The sequence below is a fragment of the Cherax quadricarinatus genome, chromosome 18 (genome assembly GCF_038502225.1).
Source record: "Cherax quadricarinatus isolate ZL_2023a chromosome 18, ASM3850222v1, whole genome shotgun sequence".
NCBI lineage: Eukaryota > Metazoa > Arthropoda > Malacostraca > Decapoda > Parastacidae > Cherax > Cherax quadricarinatus.
Genome location: NC_091309.1, coordinates 15,536,582 through 15,563,540, shown reverse-complemented (window position 1 = coordinate 15,563,540; position 26,959 = coordinate 15,536,582). Strand labels below are relative to the sequence as shown.

General features: G+C 41.8%; 2 protein-coding genes across 3 annotated transcripts; both read right to left on the bottom strand.

The window, feature by feature from the left end:
• Positions 1 to 11,506: 11,506 nt before the first annotated feature.
• On the bottom strand, positions 11,507 to 13,716 carry LOC128689265 (pro-resilin-like). Of its 2 annotated transcripts, XM_053777397.2 has the most exons (3): positions 13,565 to 13,716; positions 12,859 to 13,202; positions 11,507 to 12,348 (listed from the first exon to the last, which is right to left on the bottom strand). In XM_053777397.2, the coding sequence occupies exons 1-3, from the start codon at positions 13,568 to 13,570 to the stop codon at positions 12,141 to 12,143; spliced, it is 558 nt and encodes a 185-aa protein (XP_053633372.2). In that variant the 5' UTR covers positions 13,571 to 13,716; the 3' UTR covers positions 11,507 to 12,140. The 2 variants fall into 2 exon arrangements, with proteins under 2 accessions (XP_053633372.2, XP_053633371.2); XM_053777396.2 differs by lacking the exon at positions 13,565 to 13,716 and having other exon boundaries at positions 12,859 to 13,410.
• Positions 13,717 to 23,130: 9,414 nt separating this feature from the next.
• On the bottom strand, positions 23,131 to 24,984 carry LOC138852903 (pro-resilin-like). The gene is made up of 3 exons (XM_070086492.1): positions 24,964 to 24,984; positions 24,175 to 24,377; positions 23,131 to 23,892 (listed from the first exon to the last, which is right to left on the bottom strand). Exons 1-3 carry the CDS (start codon positions 24,967 to 24,969, stop codon positions 23,595 to 23,597), a joined length of 507 nt encoding a protein of 168 aa, XP_069942593.1. The 5' UTR covers positions 24,970 to 24,984; the 3' UTR covers positions 23,131 to 23,594.
• Between the last annotated feature and the right edge of the window lie 1,975 nt (positions 24,985 to 26,959).

Here is a 26,959-nt window from a genome sequence, read left to right as displayed (position 1 = left end):
ACAATCTTTCTCCATCACTTACAATCTTGCTCCATCACTAACAATCTTGCTCCATCACTTACAATCTTGCCCCATAACTTACAATCTTGCTCCGCCACTTACAATCTTTCTCCATCACTTACAATCTTGCCCCATAACTTACAATCTTGCTCCGCCACTTACAATCTTGCTCCATCACTAACAATCTTGCTCCATCACTAACAGTCTCGCTCCATCACTAACAATCGTGCTCCGCCACTTACAATCTTTCTCCATTACTTACAATCTTTCCCCATAACTTACAATCTTGCTCCATCACTAGCAATCTTGTTCCATCACTAACAATCTTGCTCCATTACTAACAATCTTACTCCATCACTAACAACCTTACTCCACCACTGACAATCTTGGTCCATCACTAACAATCTTGCTCCATCACTAACAATCTTGCTCCATCACTTACAATCTTACTCCATCGCTAACAGTCTCGCTCCTTCACTAACAATCTTGCTCCGTCACTTACAATCTTGCTCCGTCACAATCAATCTTGCTCCATCACTTAGAATCTGGCTCCATCACTACAAATCTTGCTCCATCACTAACGATCTTGCTCTATCACTATCTTGCTCCATCACCAACAATCTTGCTCAATCACTAACAATCTTTCTCCATCACTACCAATCTTGCTCCATCACTTACAATCTTTCTCCATCACTTACAATCTTGCTCCATCACTTACAATCTTTCTCCATCACTTACAATCTTGCTCCATCACTTACAGTTTTGCTTCATCAATTACAATCTTCCTCCGCCACTAACAATCTTGCTCCATCACTTACAATCTTGCTCCATCACTAACAATCTTGCTCCATCACTAACAATCTTGCGCCATCACCAGCAGTTTTGCTCCATCACTAACAATCTTGCTCCATCAATAACAATCTTTCTCCATCACTTACAGTCTTGCTCCATCACTAACAATCTTGCTCCATCACTAGCAATCTTGCTCCATCACTAACAATCTTGCTCCATCAATAACAATCTTTCTCCATCACTTGCAATCTTGCTCCATCACTATCAATCTTGCTCCATCACTTACAGTCTTGCTCCATCTTTAACAATCTTGCTCCATCACTAACAATCTTGCTCCATCACTTACAATCTTGCTCCATCACTAACAGTCTTGCTCCATCACTAACAGTCTTTCTCCATCACTAACAGTCTTGCTCCATCACTAACAGTCTTTCTCCATCACTTACAATCTTGCTCCATCACTTACAATCTTGCTCCATCACTTACAATCTTGCTCCATCACTTACAATCTTGCTCCATCACTAACAGTCTTGCTCCATCACTAACAGTCTTTCTCCATCACTTACAATCTTGCTCCATCACTTACAATCTTGCTCCATCACTTACAATCTTGCTCCATCACTAACAATCTTGCTCCATCACTAACAATCTTGTTCCATCACTAATAATCTTGCTCCATCAATAACAATCTTGCTGCATCACTAACAATCTCGCTGCATCACTAACAATCTTGCTCCATCACTAACAATCTTGCTCCATCACTAACAATCTTGCTCCATCACTAACAATCTTGGTCCATCACTAACAATCTTGCTCCATCACTAACAATCTTGCTCCGTCACTAACAATCTTGTTCCATCACTAATAATCTTGCTCCATCCCTAACAATCTTGCTGCATCACTAACAATCTCGCTGCATCACTAACAATCTTGCTCTATCACTAACAATCTTGCTCCATCACTAACAATCTTGCTCCATGACTTACAGTCTTGCTCCATCACTATCGATCTTGCTCTATCACTAACCATTTTGCTCCATCACTAACAATCTTGCTCCATCACTAACAATCTTACTGCATCACTAATAATCTTGCTGCATCACTAACAATCTTGCTCCATCACTAACAATCTTGCTCCATCACTAACAATCTTGCTGCATCACTAACAATCTTGCTGCATCACTACCAATCTTGCTCCATCACTAATAATTTTGCTCCATCACTAACAATCCTGCTCCTTCACTAACAATCTTGCTCCATCACTAACAATCTTGCTCCATCACTAACAATCTTGCTCCATCACTAACAATCTTGCTCCATCACTAACAATCTTGCTCCATCACTAACAATCTTGCTCCATCACTAACTCTCTTTCTCCATCACTAACAATCTTGCTCCATCACTAACAATCTTACTCCATCACTAACAATCTTGCTCCATCACTAACAACCTTGCTCCATCACTAACAATCTTGCTCCATTACTAACAATCTTGCTCCATCACTAACAGTCTTACTCCATCACTAACAATCTTGCTCCATCACTAACAATCTTGCTCCATCACTAACTCTCTTGCTCCATCACTAACAATCTTGCTCCATCACTAACAATCTTACTCCATCACTAACAATCTTGCTCCATCACTAACAACCTTGCTCCATCACTAACAATCTTGCTCCATCACTAACAATCTTGCTCCATCAATAACAATCTTACTCCATCACTAACAATCTTGCTCCATCACTAACAATCTTGCTCCATCACTAACTCTCTTGCTCCATCACTAACAATCTTGCTCCATCACTAACAATCTTGCTCCATCACTAACAATCCTGCTGCATGCATATTACTAAGAGTGAGATAGAGTAAACTCTCTTATTCTAAGATACTTTCATGTTACGTCTAATGAAGTTAAATGTACTTCATTCAAAATCAACTAAGTGTCTGGTGCTATATTTAAATGTTAAGGGTGTTTAGTGCTCGTTTGGTTCGTGTAGTTGTTAGTAGAGTTGTCAGGGTGTTGAGTCTACCCAGGCGGGGCTCTGTGTTGCGCCATCTAGGGAGCAGATTCTCTTAATTTTCTTGCGTTTCTTCATCCGTCTTTCTTCTTTATTTATGGGGATTTCTCTTCTGTACTTCTCAAGTTTCATCTCTTCTTTGACCCCTCAACGAAGGTTCCTTGATGTTGGTGAGGGGCTCTTGATTTAGGGAATTGGATCTGTGCTCCAGTTCCCCGAATTAAGCCTGAATGCCTTCCACATCCCCCCCCCCCCCAGGCGCTGTATAATCTTCCGGGTTTAGCGCTTTCCCTTAATTATAATAATAATAATAATCTCTTCTTTGATTTCTGTTGCCTCTTTAACTGCACTCGCTCTTCAGTCAAGTTAAGGTTTATAGTGTGCTTTTATGGACTGTCATGATGACGGCTTTAAGGGGACTTTAGCTAGAGTTCGTCACGGCCTCGCTGGTGGGAGACTCGTCTGTAAAAACATGCATCTATGATCACAGTGGTGCCTATGCTAACCTTCCTATGGTGTATAAATATACCTAGCTGGAGGAATCTTACCGTAGGCAGGTGGTTTAGTAACGCTTCGGTCTGAAGTTCTACGACTCGCTGACCGCGGGTTCATTCCCCACCCGTGGTATGGTTTGTTTGCAACTGTGTCAATAAGATATCGTGACTCAGTGCTTTTGTTAAAAACTGTCTAATGCTCTGTTTTTCAACTTTATTTAGCCTCTTACTTTCTGGCAGTACTTAGTTTATGGCTCAGGTTTCCTATGGAGAGAGAGGTGGACGGGCACGGTATTTACTTATATACTGTCTATGTACATCCTGACGCGTGGTTTTGGAGGTTTCCATCACCACGACACTTGTATTATCTGAGGTATACCTGGAGTATACCTGGAGAGGGTTTCGGGGGCCAACGCCCCCGCGGCCCGGTCTGACACCAGGCCTCGACGATCGTGTTTTAAGACGTCCCTCCTTTTCCCGGTCAACCATATTTCTTGAAGAGAGAGAGAGAGAGAGAGAGAGAGAGAGAGAGAGAGAGAGAGAGAGAGAGAGAGAGAGAGAGAGAGAGAGAGAGAGAGAGAGAGAGAGAGCCTTCACTCTCCTATCTATTTCTTGCTTGTGATTCCACGTGGTACATTTAGTCTGTCATAAAGTATCAGACATGTCACCTTGTGGAAAAACTCTGTCGTGATCTCCATCAGATGTTTCATCCAGAGTGTCTCGACATCTCGACTTGATTATTTACTCCCTCTGTCGAAGGAATTTTATCTTATATTAGCCCTGATTAGTCCTCTTATACTTTTTCTTCTTTAGACGTTAGGTTGATAAAATAATTACCTCATTAAAACCAGTACTCATTTTTTTTGTATTGGTTACCAATGTTATCCACGAGGATAAGCCCACCAGTTCTTTCCTCTGACAACACAACAGGAACTGAGTCATGGACAATGTTCTCTCTTCTCAATTTATTTCATTCTTGCCCTTAAGTTTTAAACTGAATTAAAGTTTATTAAACAGCAGTTTACCCACAATTTTCTCGCGTTTTTTAAACTGAATTAAAGTTTATTAAACAGCAGTTTACCCACAATTTTCTCGCGTTTTTTAAACTGAATTAAAGTTTATTAAACAGCAGTTTACCCACAATTTTCTCGCGTTTTTTAAACTGAATTAAAGTTTATTAAACAGCAGTTTACCCACAATTTTCTCGCGTTTTTTAAACTGAATTAAAGTTTATTAAACAGCAGTTTACCCACAATTTCCTCGCGATATGTCTCATCAAAACTTAAAATTCCTACTCGACAACCGAAACTTAAGTCGAATATATAAAAATAAATATACTGGTATGACCGGATAATAAGTACTTCTTTCCTTCCACAATACTGGGAAAATTTAAAGCCAAAATAACTTTGAAGAACAGCCAAATTGATTTAAAACGCTGTTAAGGTAGAAGTTAATGGTGTTTGTTCCCCGCCCAGCAAACCCAGGTAGTATAAACATTCGTTTTTAACCTGCCAGAAATGTTGTACCTGACCCTGAGCTTTCCACACACACGTACTATTAAATATCATCCAATTATGTAACTAATGTGTACCTAGTGGAAATATATTTATTCTTGTATTTTGTCTTATGTTTATATTGGATGGGTGACTTTAGATGTGAAGGATAATCAACACCAGTGTGTAAGAACCAGCCAGGAGAAGTGTTCAGTCTTCACTCTTTTGTGATGTATGGAACAAGCTGTGGACTGGGAACTGACCAAAGGTAAGATTTCGTTCGAATTTTTAACCCCGGAGGGTTAGGCACCCAGGATAACCCAAGAAAGTCAGTGCGTCATCGAGGACTGTCTCTCTTATTTCCACTGGGGTCCTCAATCTTGTCCTCCAGGATGCGACCCACACAAGTCGACTAACACCGAGATACATATTTGCTGCTAGGTGAGCAGGACAACAGGTGTAAGGAAACTTGTCGAAATGTTTCCACCCGCCGGGAATAAGAGCATAAGAAAGAAGTAGCACTGATGCAGGCCTGCTAGCCCGTGCTAGGCAAGTCCAGTTCCTGTGTTTTGCGTAATATTCTGGAGTGCTCTGCTATAAGGCATCAGTCACACGACTTTTCAAATGTGAATCACGGTGTAGAAAATATTGGCATACAGATGAGTGGATGATGGAGTGATGTGGTGTTACAAACATCTGGAATAGGTGGTAACCTGTTGAAACCACGAAGAGTGTATGTGAGGCGAGTGAGTCTCAGGTTAGGCTGTAGCAAACTGAGGAACTTTAAGGAAGATATATGGTGTGTGTGTGAGGGTGGTTTAATGCGTTCATAACGGGGGGTTGTCCGAGACATGACTGTTAGAATGCTCCAGGTGTGTTCTCAAAAGAATCAGAAGAGAATTTTGAGGAACTCGGATGGGTGTACAGAAATTGACAGATGTTAACGAACAGGAAAGACCAGCAAATAAAGAGAGTAGGAGTGAGAACGGAGGAAACTAATGAATTTAGCCACTCGTACACGTGACAATAAAAATGGTAAACAGTAAAATAGGTGATGGGAAGGAAAATGCCACAAATGTTGAGTAATTTGTAAAAGAAATGTTTACCTGTAGATTCTAAGAAATGCATCTGAAGATAGGTAATTGAATTCTCTGTTATGAGTGTCAAACGTGGTCTCTGTGAGTAGAAGAAAGGAAATGAAGGCATATGAAAGAAGGGAAATGAGGTAAAACAGAAAAATGAGGGACCAAATTTATATTTATGCAAAGGCAAGGTAAAATGTAGCAAATTCTCATACACAAATAAAACCTAACACGAATGTCCTCAGCCACATGAAACAATAGAATTTTTTTAATCAGAAAATCTCGTAGCATCGGTAAGATTATATATATATATATATATATATATATATATATATATATATATATATATATATATATATATATATATATATATATATATATATCAAAATTTCCAAGAGAAGCTTTCTCAAAATCCTCAATATAACAAAGGAACAATAAGAGGAAAATTAATTTTGATACATAAATCGTAGAATGCGTGAATTACCTGACCTTCAGGCGACAATTTTTGTCAAACTAGTGGGTTGTTTTGCATCTCTAACCTCGCTTGTATTACACATTATAATGTAAGAGGAATTTGGATGTCCACGACATATTTTACGTTAGCCAACATCATTTTGTGGAGGTGTTTTCAGCATTGTGTGTGTGTGTGCGTGTGTGTGTGTGTGTGTGTGTGTGTGTGTGTGTGTGTGTGTGTGTGTGTGTGTGTGTGTGTGTGTGTGTGTGTGTGTTTGTGTGTGTTTGTGTGTGTGTGTGTGTGCGTGTGTGTGTGTGTGTGTGTGTGTGTGTGTGTGTGTGTGTGTGTGTGTGTGTGTGTGTGTGTGTGTGTGTGTGTGTGTGTGCGGTTTTGAATTATGCAGATACGTAGGAAGAACAACTGTAGAGGATAATGATGTAGTCTTGTTGCTGGTGTTCTCCATCACCTCTTCTTCTCCAACTCTTCCATCAGTTCTTAGGTCTCTTGTTCTCCCACTTCCCTTACTTCTTGTCTCTTGTACACACTTCCACTAGTTCCCGTCTTCATCTCCTCTTCCACTTCCCTCATTTCTTGTCTTGTTCTCTCCCACTTCCCTCGGTTCTCGGCAAGATCTTCTCCCTGCATGCAACATCATCTTGCAACTTAAGTGTATGAGCGTACATATCTAATCAATGGATGGAAAACACTGAACTCATCACACCAACTCTTGGTCGATTGATGAGGCATCCGTCACGAGTCAGTGACGTGGCTGTGGTGACTGCGGCGGTCATTACCCGAGGTTCGAGCGTGTAATGACGCATTTCCCGGGAGGATGACCTACCTACATGGAACGATAACTGGATGAGACACTCAAGGAAAATAAGAGTGTAATAAACACTGGCCAATGGCAGGAGCGATGCCACAATGAGACAATGAGAGAGATGATAGTGTGTATTTTGACATCACATTGGAGTCCCTCTTCAGTCGGCTGAAGGCCTCGGTGTAATTATTTTGTGTTTCATGGTGGGAATATTCATTTTATGCCAGTATGTGTTACAGCATCGTACTATAAACAAACGAAATTTTCTTTTTGTGAGCTGTGGCATGCAAAGAGTACGTAACCTTTATTCGGCGCATGTACACACCATCATTGGAAGCCTATCTCCCCCAACCAGCGAACCAGGTACTAAGGGTTGATGATGGGGCCCCATCGTTCAATCAGTACCCAGGTTCCAGCCAATGAGAAGATGATTTTTGGCAATCGCAGAGGTGTTGTGGGTACCACTCACCTGTCTGCCCTTGTCATTCCCATTCTAGAGCTGGTTGAAGCACGGTCTGTTCTCTAGTGGCTTCTGTTCTGCCTTGCTTACTGTGGAGTGCACTAATACCTATTGTTGTACATAGTGTATATAGTGTACATACTTTTGTTCTAAACTGGTGAAGGATAATACAAGTCAAAAGTTCTTCTGCTGTGTTAATTTTGCTCCCTTTACACCCAGGATAACAGGCCTTTGGGACTCCTGGGTTGTAATATGAGCTCGTATTGAACAAAAGATTTCCATAACTTTGTGAAGGACCATCATGAAACTCGGCAAACTTGTCATACAGAAGTTGCTATAATTCCTACCTGAGGTGTGTGCACTCATGGCTGAGTACATCTCAGGCAGCAGTAGCTACAGCACTCTCAGAGCAACACTCTCGCACCTGTGACACTCGTATATTGGTTTAAAAAAGTGACAAGTTGAAGAATGAGACATGCAACATACGGGAGTCTTTACTGAGGAGACGTTTCGCCACACAGTGGCTTCATCAGTCCAATACAAAGCAGAAAGGTGTAAGGAGAGGAGGAGTTTGAGGTAATCAGTCCCTTTTTTAAACCATTTATCACACCTGTCAGACACTGCAACATCATGGATCTTGATACAAAGAATTCTTCAACTTGTCCAACTTTTGGAGGAAGACCTACTTCGACTAGTGGATGGTATCACTATGACCCCGCCTCCTCCTGCTTCACCTCACCTCGCTACTGTATATAAGCCACGTCTACGGCCCTATGCTGTACATCGACTCCAGGCTGAGGGACTGATTACCTCAAACTCCTCCTCTCCTTACACCTTTCTGCTTTGTATTGGACTGATGAAGCCACTGTGTGGCGAAACGTTTCCTCAATAAAGACTCCCATATGGTGCATAAGTGCCTCAATCTTCAATTCGTATATTGTCTAGAGTCTCCTAGACACACTCTCTCACTCCGCTGACAGACTTTCCTATGATGTTCAGTGCAGTTTGTGGTTAAATCTATGTGTTTAGATTTCCGTCCTCTTAAAGAAGAAAACTGGCACAATACTGTCACTGAAACAATACATAAATAACCTTTAACTAGTCACACACGTAACGTCGTCTTCAGTTACTTTCTCCTATGTGCGGGTTATTTGTGTATTCTCTCCTCATCTCTCCTTCCGTTACCTTTTTCCTCCTTTTCCATTCTGTTTTTCCCGTGTGATGGAATATGACAGGAAAACATTCCCATTTTTTGTCCCACTGTGTAACTATCAAATAGTGTAGCAACACACTGCTGGTGTTCCCACTATGTAACTATCATATAGAGTAGTGTAGCAACACTGCTGGTGTTCCCACTATGTAACTATCATGCAGAGTAGTAGCAACACTGCTGGTGTTCCCACTATGTAACTATCATACACAGTAGTGTAGCAACACACTTCTGGTGTTCCCACTATGTAACTATCATACAGAGTAGTGTAGCAACACTGCTGGTGTTCCCACTATGTAACTATCACACACAATAGTGTAGCAACACTGCTGGTGTTCCCACTATGTAACTATCATACACAGTAGTGTAGCAACACACTGCTGGTGTTCCCACTATGTAACTATCATACAGAGTAGTGTAGCAACACTGCTGGTGTTCCCACTATGTAACTATCACACACAATAGTGTAGCAACACTGCTGGTGTTCCCACTATGTAACTATCATACACAGTAGTGTAGCAACACACTGCTGGTGTTCCCACTATGTAACTATCATACAGAGTAGTGTAGCAACACACTGCTGGTGTTCCCACTATGTAACTATCATACAGAGTAGTGTACCAACACTGCTGGTGTTCCCACTATGTAACTATCACACACAGTAGTGTAGCAACACTGCTGGTGTTCTCACTATGTAACTATCATACACAGTAGTGTAGCAACACACTGCTGGTGTTCCCACTATGTAACTATCATACAGAGTAGTGTAGCAACACTGCTGGTGTTCCCACTATGAAACTATCACACACAGTAGTGTAGCAACACTGCTGGTGTTCCCACTATGTAACTATCACACACAGTAGTGTAGCAACACACTGCTGGTGTTCCCACTATGTAACTATCATACAGAATAGTGTAGCAACACTGCTGGTGTTCCCACTATGTAACTATCATACAGAGTAGTGTAGCAACACTGCTGGTGTTCCCACTATGTAACTATCATACACAGTAGTGTAGCAACACACTGCTGGTGTTCCCACTATGTAACTATCATACAGAATAGTGTAGCAACACTGCTGGTGTTCCCACTATGTAACTATCATACAGAGTAGTGTAGCAACACTGCTGGTGTTCCCACTATGTAACTATCATACAGAATAGTGTAGCAACACTGCTGGTGTTCCCACTATGTAACTATCATACACAGTAGTGTAGCAACACACTGCTGGTGTTCCCACTATGTAACTATCATACAGAGTAGTGTAGCAACACTGCTGGTGTTCCCACTATGTAACTATCATACAGAGTAGTGTAGCAACACTGCTGGTGTTCCCACTATGTAACTATCACACACAGTAGTGTAGCAACACTGCTGGTGTTCCCACTATGTAACTATCATACAGAGTGGTGTAGCAACACACTGCTGGTGTTCCCACTATATAACTATCACACACAGTAGTGTAGCAACACTGCTGGTGTTCCCACTATGTAACTATCACACACAGTAGTGTAGCAACACTGCTGGTGTTCCCACTATGTAACTATCACACACAGTAGTGTAGCAACACTGCTGGTGTTCCCACTATGTAACTATCATACAGAGTAGTGTAGCAACACACTGCTGGTGTTCCCACTATGTAACTATCACACACAATAGTGCAGCAACACACTATTGTGTGTTGTTACACTATTGTTACACACTATTGCCATTTATTTTGGTCAATATGGCGGTGACCATGAGTGGGCAGATTGCATGGGTCATGAGTGCATGGGTCATGAGTGCATGGGTCATGTACTCACTGACTTTATCAGTGTCAAGCGATGGGTTGTTCTGAATAACTAACAGCCCACCGACTAGAAATAAATAAGCCCCCCTCCCTGACTGAGTCTGTTTATTAAATCACTCTTCGACCCAAACATTGTTTTCTTAAACTCTTTCCATGTACTATCGAAAAGATAATTGAGCTTGAAGAATTATAATTTTGAAGTATGGGGAAACTCTAAGACATCTTCATTTGGTTGTACATTACGTCGTCTTTATGAATGTAATTCCTGATAATGTAGATTAATTTATCATTGGAACAACGATTCACTCTACGAAGATGTCTCAGTCCTTCCCACCTACCAAAATCATACTAGATGATGTTTCCGTTTGTTGATTCTCTGTAGACTTTATAAAGGCACAGCTAGTGCGAAAGGTCTTGTAAAAAGGCTCGATTTCTTCTTCGTGTTCACGATTTACAGAGTCACTGACAGTCTATGCCGTATGGAGTTCTGTTTCCCGATGTCGTCGATCCGATATGTGTGCTCCACCATTATCTAGATTCGCTGGGTTTAAGGGCTCACTGAAATCTGAGCCACACTGGGTCCTCAGCATTAGGCTGCGTGTCATTTATGTACCACCGGTTAGACATACTTTTAGTCCCCATAAAATGGGGATCCGAGGAAAGAGGGGGAAGGAAGGAACTAGCTCCAGTTTCTTGCTCCAAAAGCCCTTCACCTGCATTAAGATTCCTCCCATAAAAGGTAAACAACGTGTGAATATTGCTGTAACTTGTTGCTTCATTGTTGTCGTCCTGGTGTACGTAATATCCTTACAAGTGATGTACTACTAAGGAATGTTCTTATAAGTGATATCCTAGTAAGGAATGACCTTATAAGCCATAAAAAAACGGCTGGGGAAAATGTTATATTTTTATTCACATGTATACAAAACTGGTGTTAGGAAACTAGTGTTACAAAGAGGTTTTAATAAATATCACAGGTTTTAAAGCTATGAAGAATCAGGGACGGCGATCGAGCCTCCACCAGTGAGTTACGGGGAGTAGCCCTACGCTGGTTCGGCGCTTAGTAAAGTACATTACAATCTGATCGTAGACAACTGGCAAGTTTGAGCCAGATTGTGGTGGCTTTCCTGGCGAGGCTTCCTGTAGCAGTCCTGCTACCTGCAGCAACCCTGCTATCTTGAGATGTTGAAGTGTTGAAAAATGTGCTGTCAGGCTTCCTTTTGAAACCCGGTACTTTGACAGGGATAGTTCGTGAAAAAAAAATCGGCTGTCTTCAAAGGGATACCTAGTGTAAAAACCAGCTACGTTCACATGCATAGCTGGTTTGAGGACTTGTATCTTCACAGAGATAGCCGGAATAGCTGCTTTGATGATAGCTGGACTGATGACCCGCTATCATCACAGGGAGAGCTAGCCTGAAGACAGCAGTTTACAGCAGTAGTAGCCTTCCTGCAACCTCCGCCAACCAGAAGCCACAAGGACGAAGGTGAGAATTTTTGTGGTAGTAATCCCGCCTGAGAAAGCCATAATATCTATTGATAGTAACCCTGGCCACCACCACCGCCACCACCCAAGCCTCCACCTAGGCCTCCGCCTAGGCCTCCGCCAAGGCCTCCACCTGCACCCGATCCGCTGGGATATTGCGCCTGGCCTTCATAGGTGATGGTGGGGTGGTACCCCCACGCGTCAACGTAGTACTCGACTATAAGACGTCGACCGTCTGGTAACTTGACGTAGTAACTGTGGACCAGAATAAATATTAGTAACAGAAGCTGTTGACTCAGTCGCCTGAGCTTTTTATTGTGATGTGCAGTACACGGTACATCAGGTACTGCCCAATACACTAATGAGCATATTAGACACGTTGAACGTTTCTAAGTTATAATTACGTGGTATATGATAGATGGGATTGTTTACACTGTGGAAAGGAAGGCTTAGTGGGCGGATGGGATTAATAGTACTCTTGGAACACTTGCTCATACAGGACACGATACGGTGTAAGATGTCAGTAGCACTATAATCCCCCCAGTAACAAGAAGAGTGAGTGTAGTAGCTTATGCAGTGTCAAGAGTGATCTTAAGTGAGTGCAAATAGTTTTCACTCTTACGCGATGGAACAGGTTATACTCTGAGTTGGTGTGTTTCGATACGAGTGTGTGTTGATGAGTGTGTTGACGCGAGTGTGTGTTGATGAGTGTGTTGACGCGAGTGTGGGTGTTGATGAGTGTGTTGATGTGAGTGATGAACTCACCTGCCGCTGGTGTCGTCGTTGTTCCTCTCCTCCTGGTGGCCATAGTCGTTGCCTGAAGGCTGGTCGTTCACGTCCCACTTGAAGTTGTAGTTGGCGGGGGCGTACTGCCCGCCGCCCTGTCCACCGTATCCTCCTGACCCGCCGGAACCTCCCGATCCACCGAATCCGCCGGAACCGCCTGATCCACTGTACCCGCCAGAACCCCCGCCACCTCCAGATATGATTCCGCCGCCGCCGCCGCCGCCGCCACCGCCACCACCACCAGCTCCTCCAATGCCAGGAGCGCCGTAGCTCTGAGGGGCCGCCAAAGCCGCCGCCGCCACCAAGATCACGAGCACCACAGTCTGTTGGAGGGAAAAAAAAAGAATACATATAAATTGTTGTATATTACAAAGCGCCAACACAGCATGGGTCATGAAAGTAGTAGTGGAGACTCGATCCACCCTCCATTACTACACTGACCCACACACATAGATTGTTAGAATCTCTTGGTACATTTGTGTTGAGACGCTTTCTTCATCGTTACTAAAACTGTTACTGAAATGGCCACTTTGATTCAATTTTCATACATGCTGAGGAACTCTTCGTAGGAATATATCTTATGGGCTCTTAAAAAGTAAGATAGATATAAGGGGAGAGAGAGAGAGAGAGAGAGAAAGAGAGAGAGAGAGAGAGAGAGAGAGAGAGAGAGGTAAACAGTGCGTACCTTCATAGCTGTGTACAGTAGCTGAAGATATCAAGTGGACTGCTGTACACGAGCGAGACTCCAGCTTATATAGGTAGATGCTGATGGAGAGGGGGGATGGGAGAGGTAGGTAGGTAGGTGAAGGCGACCCATTGCGAGTGATGACACCTCATTCACAATGATGTGGATGGCTTGCAGGCTCGCTACGCCGTGCACGGACATTGAGGTCTCTTGCCAGGAGATTGCATCACCACCACCACCTTGACGGTCCCAGACCACAGTATTGGAGCATCCACGCCAGGGTGTCATCACCTGGCCTCAGGCACCTCATTACCAACACTCTGTAAACTCTTTTTTCAAGGAATTCTTATTATTAGTAGTAGAAGTTTTAGTAGTAATATTTTTAGTAGCAGTATAAGTATTATTAGTAGTAGTATTATCAGTAATGTTTATTATTATATTTTTTACGATTAATATTGCAGGGAGTGATTTATGAGCATTACGCAGAAAATACCGATAAAAATTATTGTTTTAACTAGTCACTAACTAGGTGTTTTAAATTTGTTAAACCATATCAGCAGCCTAGTGGCAAGAGTCTAGTGTACTGTCTACCCGTGCCATGGCTCGCTTGTTCCAGCTGGCACGAGTGCTGCTCTACCCACACACGAGTGCTGCTCTACCCACACACGAGTGCTGCTCTACCCACACACGAGTGCTGCTCTACCCACACACGAGTGCTGCTCTACCCACACACGAGTGTTGCTCTACCCACACACGAGTGCTGCTCTACCCACACACGAGTGTTGCTCTACCCACACTCGAGTGCTGCTCTACCCACACACAAGTGTTGCTCTACCCACACACGAGTGTTGCTCTACCCACACACGAGTGCTGCTCTACCCACACACGTGTTGCTCTACCCACACACGAGTGTTGCTCTACCCACACACGAGTGCTGCTCTACCACACACGAGTGCTGCTCTACCCACACACGAGTGTTGCTCTACCCACACACGAGTGCTGCTCTACCCACACACGAATGCTGCTCTACCACACACGAGTGCTGCTCTACCCACACACGAGTGTTGCTCTACCCACACACGAGTGCTGTTCTACCCACACACGAGTGCTGCTCTACCCACACACGAGTGCTGCTCTACCCACAAACGAGTGCTGCTCTACCCACACGCGAGTGTTGCTCTACCCACACACGAGTGCTGCTCTACCCACACACGAGTGCTGCTCTACCCACACACGAGTGCTGCTCTACCCACACACGAGTGCTGCTCTACCCACACACGAGTGTTGCTCAACCCACACACGAATGCTGCTCAACCCACACAGGAGTGCTGCCCAACAAACACACTAGTGCTGCTCAACCCACACAGGAGTGCTGCCCAACACACACACTAGTGCTGCTCAACCCACACACGAGTGCTGCTCAACCCACACACAAGTGCTGCTCAACCCACACACGAGTGCTGCTCAACCCACACAGGAGTGCTGCCCAACCCACACACGAGTGCTGCTCAACCCACACACAAGTGCTGCTCAACCCACACACGAGTGCTGCCCAACCCACACACGAGTGCTGCTCAACCCACACAGGAGTGCTGCCCAACCCACACACAAGTGCTGCTCAACCCACACACGAGTGCTGCCCAACCCACACACGATTGCTGCCCAACCCACACACGAGTCCTGGGCACGAGATATTCACTGTAGTCTCAAGTTTTTGGATAGAGACAGCAGGTCCACGATTCGAATCCCTGTCTATTCTTCTGAGTATTTACTGATAGTAATCTGTTACGACTTGCCTTGAGTTTATAGACCATGTGGCTTTTATTTTTTCACACAAATCAGTTTTACAGGCTAAGAACTGTTATCCAACCTCGGGTCATTTCAAAGCCCAGCCGTATCTAAGGTATACTACCACACCTCAGGATGGGACCCACAACAGTCGACTAACACCCAGGCACCTACTTACTGCTAGGTGAACAGGGGCAGCAGGTGTAAGAAAGCATAACCAATGTTTCCACCCTTGCCAGGGATTGAACCACGGACACTCATTATGGGAGTTGAGTTGCCAATCAAGCCACTGTTTTTTTCGGATGGGGGATGTGAGAATAGATGTACTATGAAAGATTTTACTACTATAATAGTAGAACTATAGTGAAGCTTGAAGCCAAGCTGTTATGACATTGTAACTTCCAGGTCTCTTACTGTTCTCTTATGTTCGATCGATAAATTTTCTGGCCTCAGATACTCTTTTCTAGGTTATGTTTCTACAGTCTTTTATTTACGGAACAGAGTAGTGTAGATGCAAGATGTCCCGCTGAATGTGTGTGCCTCACCGCCCTTGCCTTAGACACCTAGATATTGTGCCCTAGATACCTAGATACTGTACCCTAGACACCTAGATACGGTTAGTCCTTAATCTAGATAGGAGTAGACAGTTTTTCTCAGCAACTAACTTAAGTGTGGATTGTAAAATCCTCTGCTCTCTGTTTTTCCCCATGTACTTGTATGTACTCCCATGTACTTCCATGTATCTCCATGTATTTCCATGTACCCATATACTCCTATGTGCTATCACGTATCCATGTACCTCCATGTATCCATGTACTCCCACGTACTTCGGGTTAACACAGGCTAGGTGGCCTGTGTGTCTTGAGTGGCTCTCACTCTCATCATAGCTCTAGTGTCAACTGTGAGGTATGTGGCAGTGCTGTCTGTTTACGTCAGTCTTTGTTTATGTCACATACCTGAGCGTATGTGGCAGTGTTGTCTGTCTTTGTTTATGTCACGTACCTGAGTATGAGGTATGTGACAGGGCTGTCTGTTTACGTCAGTCTTTGTTAATGTCACGTACCTGAGTGTGAGGTATGTGACAGGGCTGTCTGTTTACGTCAGTCTTTGTTTACGTTGCATACCAATACGAAAATTGCGACAGTCATTCCCACAACAACTCAAGACGTTCACCATTTCACTAGCCACTGAACAGGCAATCATCCACCACCATCCACCACCACCATCACCACCCACCACCATCATCACCACCCACCACCATCCACCACCACAATGAATTGCAGATTGAGTGTGGTCACCAGTAATACCGTGTGAGCGCCAATACATTCTGCTTCCAAAGTATTATATTAAAAGCAAGTGTGGTAGCCGGAGTCGTGGCGGAAGATACCATGCTTACGCACGCTAAGAGTTTCACTCGTGACTGGTCATGTAGTGGTTGTAGTAATGGTGGTGAGTGTAGTGGTAGTTAGAGTAGTGGTGGTCAGGTGGTGACTGGTTAAAATAGGGGTGGTTAGAGTAGTGGTAGTTAGAATAGGGGTGATTACAGAAGCAGTTTTTAGAGTAATGGGTACCAGCCAACCCATACCCACCCTCTGCACGATAGTAACGAAAAAAAAAACCATACCCATTAAAAAATCCAAACTTAAAAAAAATAATACAAATATCATGATAAATCAATCAATCAATTATAATTATTCCTCCCGACAAAAAGCTACAATTACGTAATATGAGAGTATCTGGGCTCTTCTGGTAAGGCAGTTATTGTGTGAATGATGGTCACTGTCTTTTCCTTTTTAGAATAAAATATGAGAAATGAGTGAAAAAGAGTGAAGAAAATATAAGACGCAAGTAGGAAAGATGAGAAACGAGTGAAAAATATGAGAAACGAGTGAAAAATCATACCACGGGCGGGATTTGAACCAGAGGTCAGAGAGTCTCAAAACTCCAGACGGTGAAAAATGTGAGAAACGGGTGAAAAAAAATGAAAAACCAGTGACATAGCAAATTATCACCTCTGGGCTGATTATCTTCCTGGTCATGTAAGTTTTCGCTCTAAATCATACGGGGTTGTCTGAGCCAATACGGACATACGCGGCGTATCTGCCCTATCTTGCGCTCAGCTACTGGAGTACCAACTTGCGTCTCAGTTCACATGGTGAGTACCGTACTGTGATTTGCAGAGTTTACTGCTTTATATATATATATAAATATATATATATATATATATATATATATATATATATATATATATATATATATATATATATATATATATATATATATAATGTCGTGCCGAATAAGTAAAACTGATCAATTAGCAAGAATTCATTTAAAATTAAGTCCCTTTTCAAAAATTTTCTCTTATACGTTTAAAGATATATTTTTTCATTTATGTTAATGTAAAAATTAATAATTTTGTACCAAAAGAAGCTTGGAAAGCTTACCTAAGCTTATTATAACAAGCGCAATATAATTTAGTCTAATCCAACTAAATATATTTTAGATAATTTTACAATAATTTAGTAATAAACAAACACAATGAAATATATTTTTATCGTTAGATTCAGAATAATTTTTGCGAAATTATTGCATACACAAATTTTAGCTTGCCTTATTCGGCAAGAACAGCGTTCCTATGTAAGCGAAAAACGCAAGTTTTACCTATTCGGCACGACGTATATGTAAGGGAGAATGTATCAATGTGTCTCATGGCTATATATTGTATTCGTGGTGGAGGCGACAGCAATGTTTAGAAGCGAAGGAGACAGAGGTGGAGGTCGTGATGGCTCCCACCTTTCACCTGCATTGTTTTAAAATTTATATATAAGAAGACCCGATGTATACAGCCTCGAGAAGACACACACACACACACATACACATGCAAACCAACGAAGAGTAAGGGCCAGGAGCTGTAATTCAACCCCTTCCACCCTATATAGGTGAGTTCTGTTTACATATATATACATATATATATATACATATATATATATATATATATATATATATATATATATATATATATATATATATATATATATATATATATATATATATATATACATATATATATATATATATACATATATATATATATATATATATATATATATATATATATATATATATATATATATATATATATATATATATATATATATATATATATATATATATATATATATATATATATATATATATATATTAATGATCGTATTGATTTTCGCAATTTTGGGAAATAGACAAATTTCCACTATGCTTACTCGGCAGAAAGCACGTTTCCTTTTTAAGCCTAACTCGCCGGTTTGACTTATTCGTCACGACATACAAATGTACATCAATTATGCTAAGCCTGAATTAGGTTAATCCTGATTTACGTTAATCATAAATTAAAGTAATCCCTGGGTATGTTAATCCTAAGTTTAGCTAATCCTAGATTACGTAGATCTCAGCTTAATCTTGATTTAATTTAATTCTAAGTGAGATTAATTCCGAATTATGTTAATCCTAGGGTAGGTTTATCCTAAGCTAACCTAATCCTGTATGATGCTCGTCCAAAGATCGTTAAATCCTGAATTACGTAGATCCTAAATTTCGATAATCGTCGAGGATCTGCATTTGTATTGCATAATCTCTTCTCCAATGCGATACACTTGTGGGTTTAGCGCTTAGTTATGATTATAATAATAATAATAATAATAATAATAATAATAATAATAATAATAATAATAATAATAATAATAATAACAATAATAATAATAATAATAATAATAATAATAATAATAATAATAATAATAATAATAACAATAATAATAATAATAATAATAATAATAATAATAATAACAATAATAATAATAATAATAATAATAATAATAATAATAATAATAATAATAATAATAATAATAATAATAATAATAATAATAATAATAACAATAATAATAATAATAATCCTCTCCAACACGAGCAGTTGAAAATAACTGGTTAAGTATTTTCTTGAGCATCGAAATCTCCTGGCTGATGCTGTCACCAGAGACTCTCTCAAGTCTTCCTTGAGTTCGCTTGAGCTTCCCTTGAGCCTCCCTTGAGCCTCCTTTGAGTCTCCTTTGAGTCTCCTTTAAGTCTCCTTTGAGTCTCCTTTGAGTCTCCTTTGTGTATCCTTTGAGTCTCCTTTGAGTCTCCTTTGAGTCTCCTTTGAGTCTCCTTTGAGTCTCCTTTGAGTCTCCTTTGAGTCTCCTTTGAGTCTCCTTTGAGTCTCCGTTGAGTCTCCTTTGAGTCTCCTTTGAGTCTCCTTTGAGTCTCCTTTGAGTCTCCTTTGAGTCTCCTTTGAGTCTCCTTTGAGTTTCTTTTGAGTCTCCTTTGAGTCTCCTTTGAGTTTCCTTTGAGTCTTCTCTGAGTCTCCTTTGAGTCTCCTTTGAGTCTCCTTTGAGTCTCCTTTGAGTCTCCTCTGAGTCTCCTTTGAGTCTCCTTTGAGTCTCCTTTGAGTCTCCTTTGAATTTCCTTAGAGTCTCCTTTGAGTCTCTTTGAGTCTCCTTTGAGTCTCCTTTGGGTCTCCTTTGAGTGTTCTCTGTCTCCTTTGAGTCTCCTCTGAGTCTCCTTTGAGTCTCCTTTGAGTCTCCTTTGAGTCTCATTTGAGTCTTCTATGAGTCTCCTTTGAGTCTCCTTTGAATCCCCTTTGAGTCTTCTCTGAGTCTTCTTTGAGTCTCCTTTGAGTCTCCTTTGAGTCTCCTCTGAGTCTCCTTTGAATCTCATTTGAGTCTCCTTTGAAGCTCCTTTGAGTCTTCTCTGAGTCCTCTTTGAGTCTCCTTTGAGTCTCCTCTGAGTCTCCTTTGAATCTCATTTGAGTCTCCTTTGAAGCTCCTTTGAGTCTTCTCTGAGTCTTCTTTAAGTCTCCTTTGAGTCTCCTTTGAATCTCCTTTGAGTCTCCTTTGAATCTCCTTTGAGTCTCCTTTGAATCTCCTTTGAGTCTCCTTTGAGTCTCCTTTAAATCTCCTTTGAGTCTCCTCTGAGTCTCCTTTGAGTCTCCTTTGAATCTTCTTTGAGTCTTCTCTGAGTCTTCATTGAGTCTCCTTTGAGTCTCCTTTGAGTCTCCTCTGAGTCTCCTTTGAAACTCCTTTGAGTCTTTTCTGAGTCTCCTTTGAGTCTCCTTTGAGTCTCCGTTGAGTCTCCTTTGAATCTCCTTTGAGTCTCCTTTGAGTCTCCTTTGAATCTCCTTTGAGTCTTTTTTGAATCTCCTTTGAGTCTCCTTTGAGTCTCCTTTGAATCTCCTTTGAGTCTCCTCTGAGTATCCTTTGAGTCTTCTTTGAATCTTCTTTGAATCTCCTTTGAATCTCCTTTGAGTCTCCTTAGAGTCTCCTCTGAGTCTCCTCTGAGTCTCCTTTGAGTCTTCTTTGAATCTTCTTTGAATCTCCTTTGAATCTCCTTTGAGTCTCCTTAGAGTCTCCTCTGAGTCTCCTTTGAGACACCTTTGAATCTTTTTTGAGTCTCCCTTGAGTCTCCTTTGAGTCTCTTTTGAATCTCCTTTGAGCCTCCTATGAGTCTCCTCTGAGTCTCCTTTGAGTCTTCTCTGAATCTCCTTTGAGCCTTCTTTGAGTCTCCTTTGAGTCTCCTTAGAGTCTCCTCTGAGTCTCCTTTGAGTCTCCTTTGAGTCTCCTCTGAATCTCCTTTGAGTCTCCTTAGAGTCTCCTCTGAGTCTCCTCTGAGTCTCCTTTGAGTCTTCTTTGAATCTTCTTTGAATCTCCTTTGAATCTCCTTTGAGTCTCCTTAGAGTCTCCTCTGAGTCTCCTTTGAGACTCCTTTGAATCTTTTTTGAGTCTCCCTTGAGTCTCCTTTGAGACTCCTTTGAATCTTTTTTGAGTCTCCCTTGAGTCTCCTTTGAGTCTCCTTTGAGTCTTCTCTGAATCTTCTTTGAGCCTCCTTTGAGTCTCCTTTGAGTCTCCTTAGAGTCTCCTCTGAGTCTCCTTTGAGTCTCCTTTGAGTCTCCTCTGAATCTCCTTTAAGTCTCCTTTGAGTCTTTTTTGAGTCTCCTTTGAGTCTTCTCTGAGTCTCCTTTGAGTCTCCTTTGAGTCTCCTTTGAGTCTCCTTAGAGTCTCCTCTGAGTCTCCTTTGAGTCTCCTTTGAGTCTTCTTTGAGTCTCCTCTGAGTCTCCTTTGAGTCTCCTTTGAGTCTTCTCTGAGTCTCCTTTGAGTCTCCTCTGAGTCTCCTTTGAGTCTTCTCTGAGTCTCCTTTGAGTCTCTTTTGAGTCTCCTTAGAGTCTCCTCTGAGTCTCCTTTGAGTCTCCTTTGAGTCTTCTCTGAGTCTCTTTTGAGTCTCCTCTGAGTCTCCTTTGAATCTTCTCTGAGTCTCCTTTGAGTCTCCTTAGAGTCTTCCTTGAGTCTCCTCTGAGTCTCCTCTGAGTCTCCTTTGAGTCTCCTTTGAGTCTCCTTTGAGTCTCCTTAGAGTCTTCTTAGAGTCTCTTCTGAGTCTCCTTTGAGTCTCCTTTGAGTCTCCTCTGAGTCCCCTTTGAGTCTCCTTAGAGCCTCCTTTGAGTCTCCTTTGAGTCTTCTTTGAGTCTCCTTTGAGTCTTCTCTGAGTCTCTTTTGAGTCTCTTTAGAGTCTCCCCTGAGTCTCCTTTGAGTCTCCTTTGAGTCTTCTCTGAGTCTCCTTTGAGTCTCCTCTGAGTCTCCTTTGAGTTTTCTCTGAGTCTCCTTTGAGTCTCCTTTGAGTCTCCTTAGAGTCTCCTCTGAGTCTCCTTTGAGTCTCCTTTGAGTCTTCTCTGAGTCTCCTTTGAATCTTCTCTGAGTCTCCTTTGAGTCTCCTTAGAGTCTTCTTTGAGTCTCCTCTGAGTCTCCTTTGAGTCTCCTTTGAGTCTCCTTTGAGTCTCCTTAGAGTCTTCTTAGAGTCTCCTCTGAGTCTCCTTTGAGTCTCCTTTGAGTCTCCTCTGAGTCTCCTTTGAGTCTCCTTTGAGTCTCCTCTGAGTCTCCTTTGAGTCTCCTTAGAGTCTTTTTAGAGTCTCCTCTGAGTCTCCTTTGAGTCTCCTTTGAGCCTCCTCTGAGTCTCCTTTGAATCTCCTTTGAGTCTTCTCTGAGTCTCCTTTGAGTCTTCTTTGAGTCTCCTTTGAGTCTTCTCTGAGTCTCCTTTGAGTCTCCTTTGAGTCTCCTCTGAGTCTCCTTTGAGTCTCTTTAGAGTCTCCTTTGAGTCTCCTCTGAGTCTCCTTTGAGTCTCCTTTGAGTCTTCTCTGAGTCTCCTTTGAGTCTCCTTTGAGTCTCCTCTGAGTCTCCTTTGAGTCTCCTTAGAGTCTCCTTTGAGTCTCCTTTGAGTCTCCTTTGAGTCTTCTCTGAGTCTCCTTTGAGTCTTCTCTGAGTCTCCTTAGAGTCTCTTTCGAGTCTCCTTTGAGTCTTTCTTGAGTCTCTTTTAAGTGTTATATGAAAGGAACATTTCACAGATAATTTAAAATAAGAGAAATGACAATTTTTTTAAGACACGAGTGAGAAAGAATAAAAGAGAAAAGTGAGAAACTGAAGCAGAGTAAGAGAAGGAAACATCTCTTCTTTAATAAAGAACAGAGTAAAAGATGTTTCTTCCTTATTTCTCTTACCCTGCTCTAAATTTCTCATTTTCTTCTTTTTTTTCCCTCACTTGTGTCTTAAAAATGGTCATTTCTCTTACTGTAAATTATTTGTGTTAATGTTCCGTTCGTGTTAACGTCAATTACATTCGTTATGCAAAATTATATCTGGCTTCTAAAACCAACACAATAAAAAAAAGAGATGGCATAATTTTCCATTTTTTTATTTTTGAACGCATTACAAAAAAAAAATCATACAAAAATATCGCTACATCTGATTAATATTTTACAAGCGTCATATCCGGAAAGGAATTGTTGATAAAGATGAGATCTTTGACTGAAGGAAAATTACGTGCGGCAGAGTGGAAGAAATATAGCTAAGAGCTTTAGATGTGACACATCTATAATGATACATGTAGGATCATGGAAGAGGGAGGAGTCGCTGCGAAGGACACATTGAAGAATTATCGCCGGCTGTGCAACACAGGCGACGGATGAGTTGCTCGGCAGGACACATTAGAGTACCTCACATGGCATTTATCCTCCGCATAACAGAAGAGAGTGAGGGTGGAGACAGACTGGTTGTTGATTATATATAATAGTTCAATGGGTGCCGTGAAGTGGCGTTACGTATGTACAACCGCAGTTGTTGGGTCGGAGAGCATACCGTACTGAAATTACTGTTCAATTCGTAGTAAAGAATTATTTTCCTGGTGCTGAGTATAACTGGGAGGGAGCTGGGACAGGCTGTAGAGGAGATGGGGCAGGCTGAGAGAACACCTGTCTAGGAGCCTGGGCGGGCTGAGAGAACACCTGTCTAGGAGCTGGGGCGGGCTGTGGAAACACTTGCCTAGGAGCTTGAGCGGGCTGGGAGTAAACACTTGCAGGGCCGCTGGGAAACTGGGCCTCTCCCTCGAAGGTGATGGTGGGATGATAGCCGGTGCTGTCAACGTAGTAGTCAACCCGCATGAGACGAGAGTCAGGCAGCCGCACATAGTAACTGTGGACGGAGTACTGCTTAGTAAACATCTTCAACCCTCAACTCAAGTTCTTGAGACTCAGAGAAGTGTTTTACGGAGTACTAAATACAAAGCTGAATATACATAAGGAATCTTAATTCCAAGAACCATGATGTTAATGCAGTGATGGAAAAATTTAAGTGATCTTCGTTTACGTAGTAATTACAATTTGTTTACCTTCAAATTTCCGTATATGGAATTCGAAGAAAACACTACTGTGTTTGTATTTTGCATTATGTCTCTCACTGCTTCAGTAGACTCACCTGCCTCTGGTGATGTCGCCGTCCCTCTCCTCCTGGTGGCCGAAGAAGTTACCTGACGGTGCATCGTTGACGTCCCATTGGAAGTTGTACTGGGCGGGGCCGGAGGCAAAGTCGGGTCCCCTTACTGTCGGGGCCTGGTAGCCGTAGTCACCCTGGGCAGCTGCCCACGACACCATTACCACTAGGAGTACCAAAACCACTGTCTGGTAGATTAGATAAGTCAGTTAAAATTAGTATGAGTTAATAATGGTAGAACTGCCGACAGTATGTTAGGGGTCAGCCCTGTCATCCAATATTTTAAAAATAAACAGAAGACTGAAACTTTGAAATCTTAGTGACAAGAAAATGCAATTTAGAAATTCACAATTCACCAACACAACTTATGTCACAGTCCTCTTGTAAAGTAAATTAGTGTATGCAAGGGCAGCGAGTGTAAGGATATTTGCTAATACTTTCTGCCCATCTCGAGAATCGAACTCGGATCATTTCAATTTCTAGCTGGTCGTTATCATACTGAGCTAGAAACTTCTGTAATGTGGCAATCTTTACGTCTGGACTTTCTAATCAAATTCATCGTGTGTTTCGTTAAAGGTTGATAAATGGATCTTCTAAGTTGTGTCTTTACACTACAGGTCCGGGTGGGTCATGGAACTCAAGGACTGGTGTAGGCTCGATCCTATGGCCGCACATAGTCAGAAAAACTGTCTTCTCTAACAATCTCAAGAGAAAGCTTTTGCCTTGCAATCACTAGGCTCGAGTAAGACAGGTGATTTGCATGAGGTGAGGTACCTTCATGATGTCGATGCAGTGATGGACTGAGATGATGTGATGCCCAGACATCACCACTCTGTCTTATATTGGTCGAGGGTGAGGTCAACAGTGTCAAGGTGGCGAGCATCGTGTCAGCTGACAACTCCCTAAACCAGTCTTCTTCCCTTTGTTGGTGGAATTAACAAGTCACTCTTCAGCACAGAGAATCACTACGGAAGGAACTGGGCAGCGACAACAACAGGAGGAGAACCACATAACACACGCACACACAGGGCAATATCAACAACAAAAGTAGCTACATACAGGGCCTACACAATACACACACACACATACACACACACACACACACACACACACACACACACACACACACACACACACACACACACACACACACACACACACACACACACACACACACACACACACACACACACACACACACACACACACACACAGGGCTACACAACAAACATGCAACAGATCCCGTCACATAACATACCAGAGTTAAATACATAAGTAAACTAGTTTTTTAGCCTAATCGAAGTGAATGATCGTGAAGAATGATCATTATGATTATCATAATAACTATTATTACGATAATAATAACTCTTATTTGTATCAATGGACGGCGAGAACATTTTAACTCTTGAGAGACACTCTTGAGTGGGACTCTTGGGAGTGAGTTAGCAAAATGTTCTCTATAAATCAATGGATTTATGAATTTCTTACTGTAATCATTTTTTTTTATGTTTATCGCGAATAAATTACAAAATCTTATTTTGAAGTAAAATTTAAATATATGAAAGTAAGTTTTAAACGCACTGATGAAACTGAAGAATGAGTTTAAAAGTCACAAAGGAGATCTTTTTCAGTACGACGTTTTATCTACACGACCTGATAAAGCCTCTTTCGGTCCTTCCGTCATCATCATTAAGTCGCGTAAGCAAGAACAGGAAAGAAAGCCAGAACACAGACCATGTGATGAAGCAGGTTAAAAAAACGTTACGTTGATGCTTCTTGGGCAGCAAATTGTTCTTTGTTTACAACTCTGAATTACCCAGGGGACCGTGGGTAGATACCCAATTGTCTGCTGTACTCCCTTGTGGGGAGAGAGAGCCACTGGAGATACGAAGGAGGATGCTGAAGTCTATTATTTCTCTCCTCCCGAGATTATAAATGCAGAGAGCTAACTGCCACTGCGTTCTACAGAAAATAATCAACCTGTCCAGGATCTGTCGTATGATGACCAGTTTTATGGTAACCGCTGAGGTCATGGAGGGAGCGAAGCAAATACCAACGCCGTGTGTCTACCAATATAGTTGTGAGTATGGTAGCCTCTGGCTTTGTGGCGGGTCACAACGGAAGGATCAGTGGCTTACCAACTCTGAAAGATCCACTGAGGATCCCGTCGCTCTCTTCCCCATATGCTGTCGACGGCCATGAGACCGATCAACGCAACTTTTTTTTTTTTTTTTTTTTACTGCTAAACTCTTCTCCACTGTTTACAAAATTCCTCATTCATGTTCCAAACTCACGGAATCTTCACGACACTTCAGCCAGGAAACATATCCACAAAGACACCAGTGCTGCCACAGAGGCTGTACTTATCATCAGAAATATAACCAGAGAATAATCAAGGTTAACAACACGTTTCACATAATAGTCGATTTCAATCTAACTATTGAACTATCTGAACGTCCAATAAAAATTGTGATTTGGAAAATCTTTAAAAAATTGGCCATTTATTTTTCGGTGTTTATATAAGCATTTGTTATAATGTAGTTTTACTGTATAGTCAAGACTCTTGTCCTGTGTGATAATTTACGTTACTAATCCACGTATTACAGCAGCATATGTTTACGACAAGCTTATGTTGTTATTATTGGAACAAATAATGTGTCGTGCAGAAGTTGCAAAGCTCATCACTGCTCATCACTGCTCATCACTGCTCATCACTGCTCATCACTGCTCATCACTGATCATCACTGCTCATCACTGCTCATCACTGCTC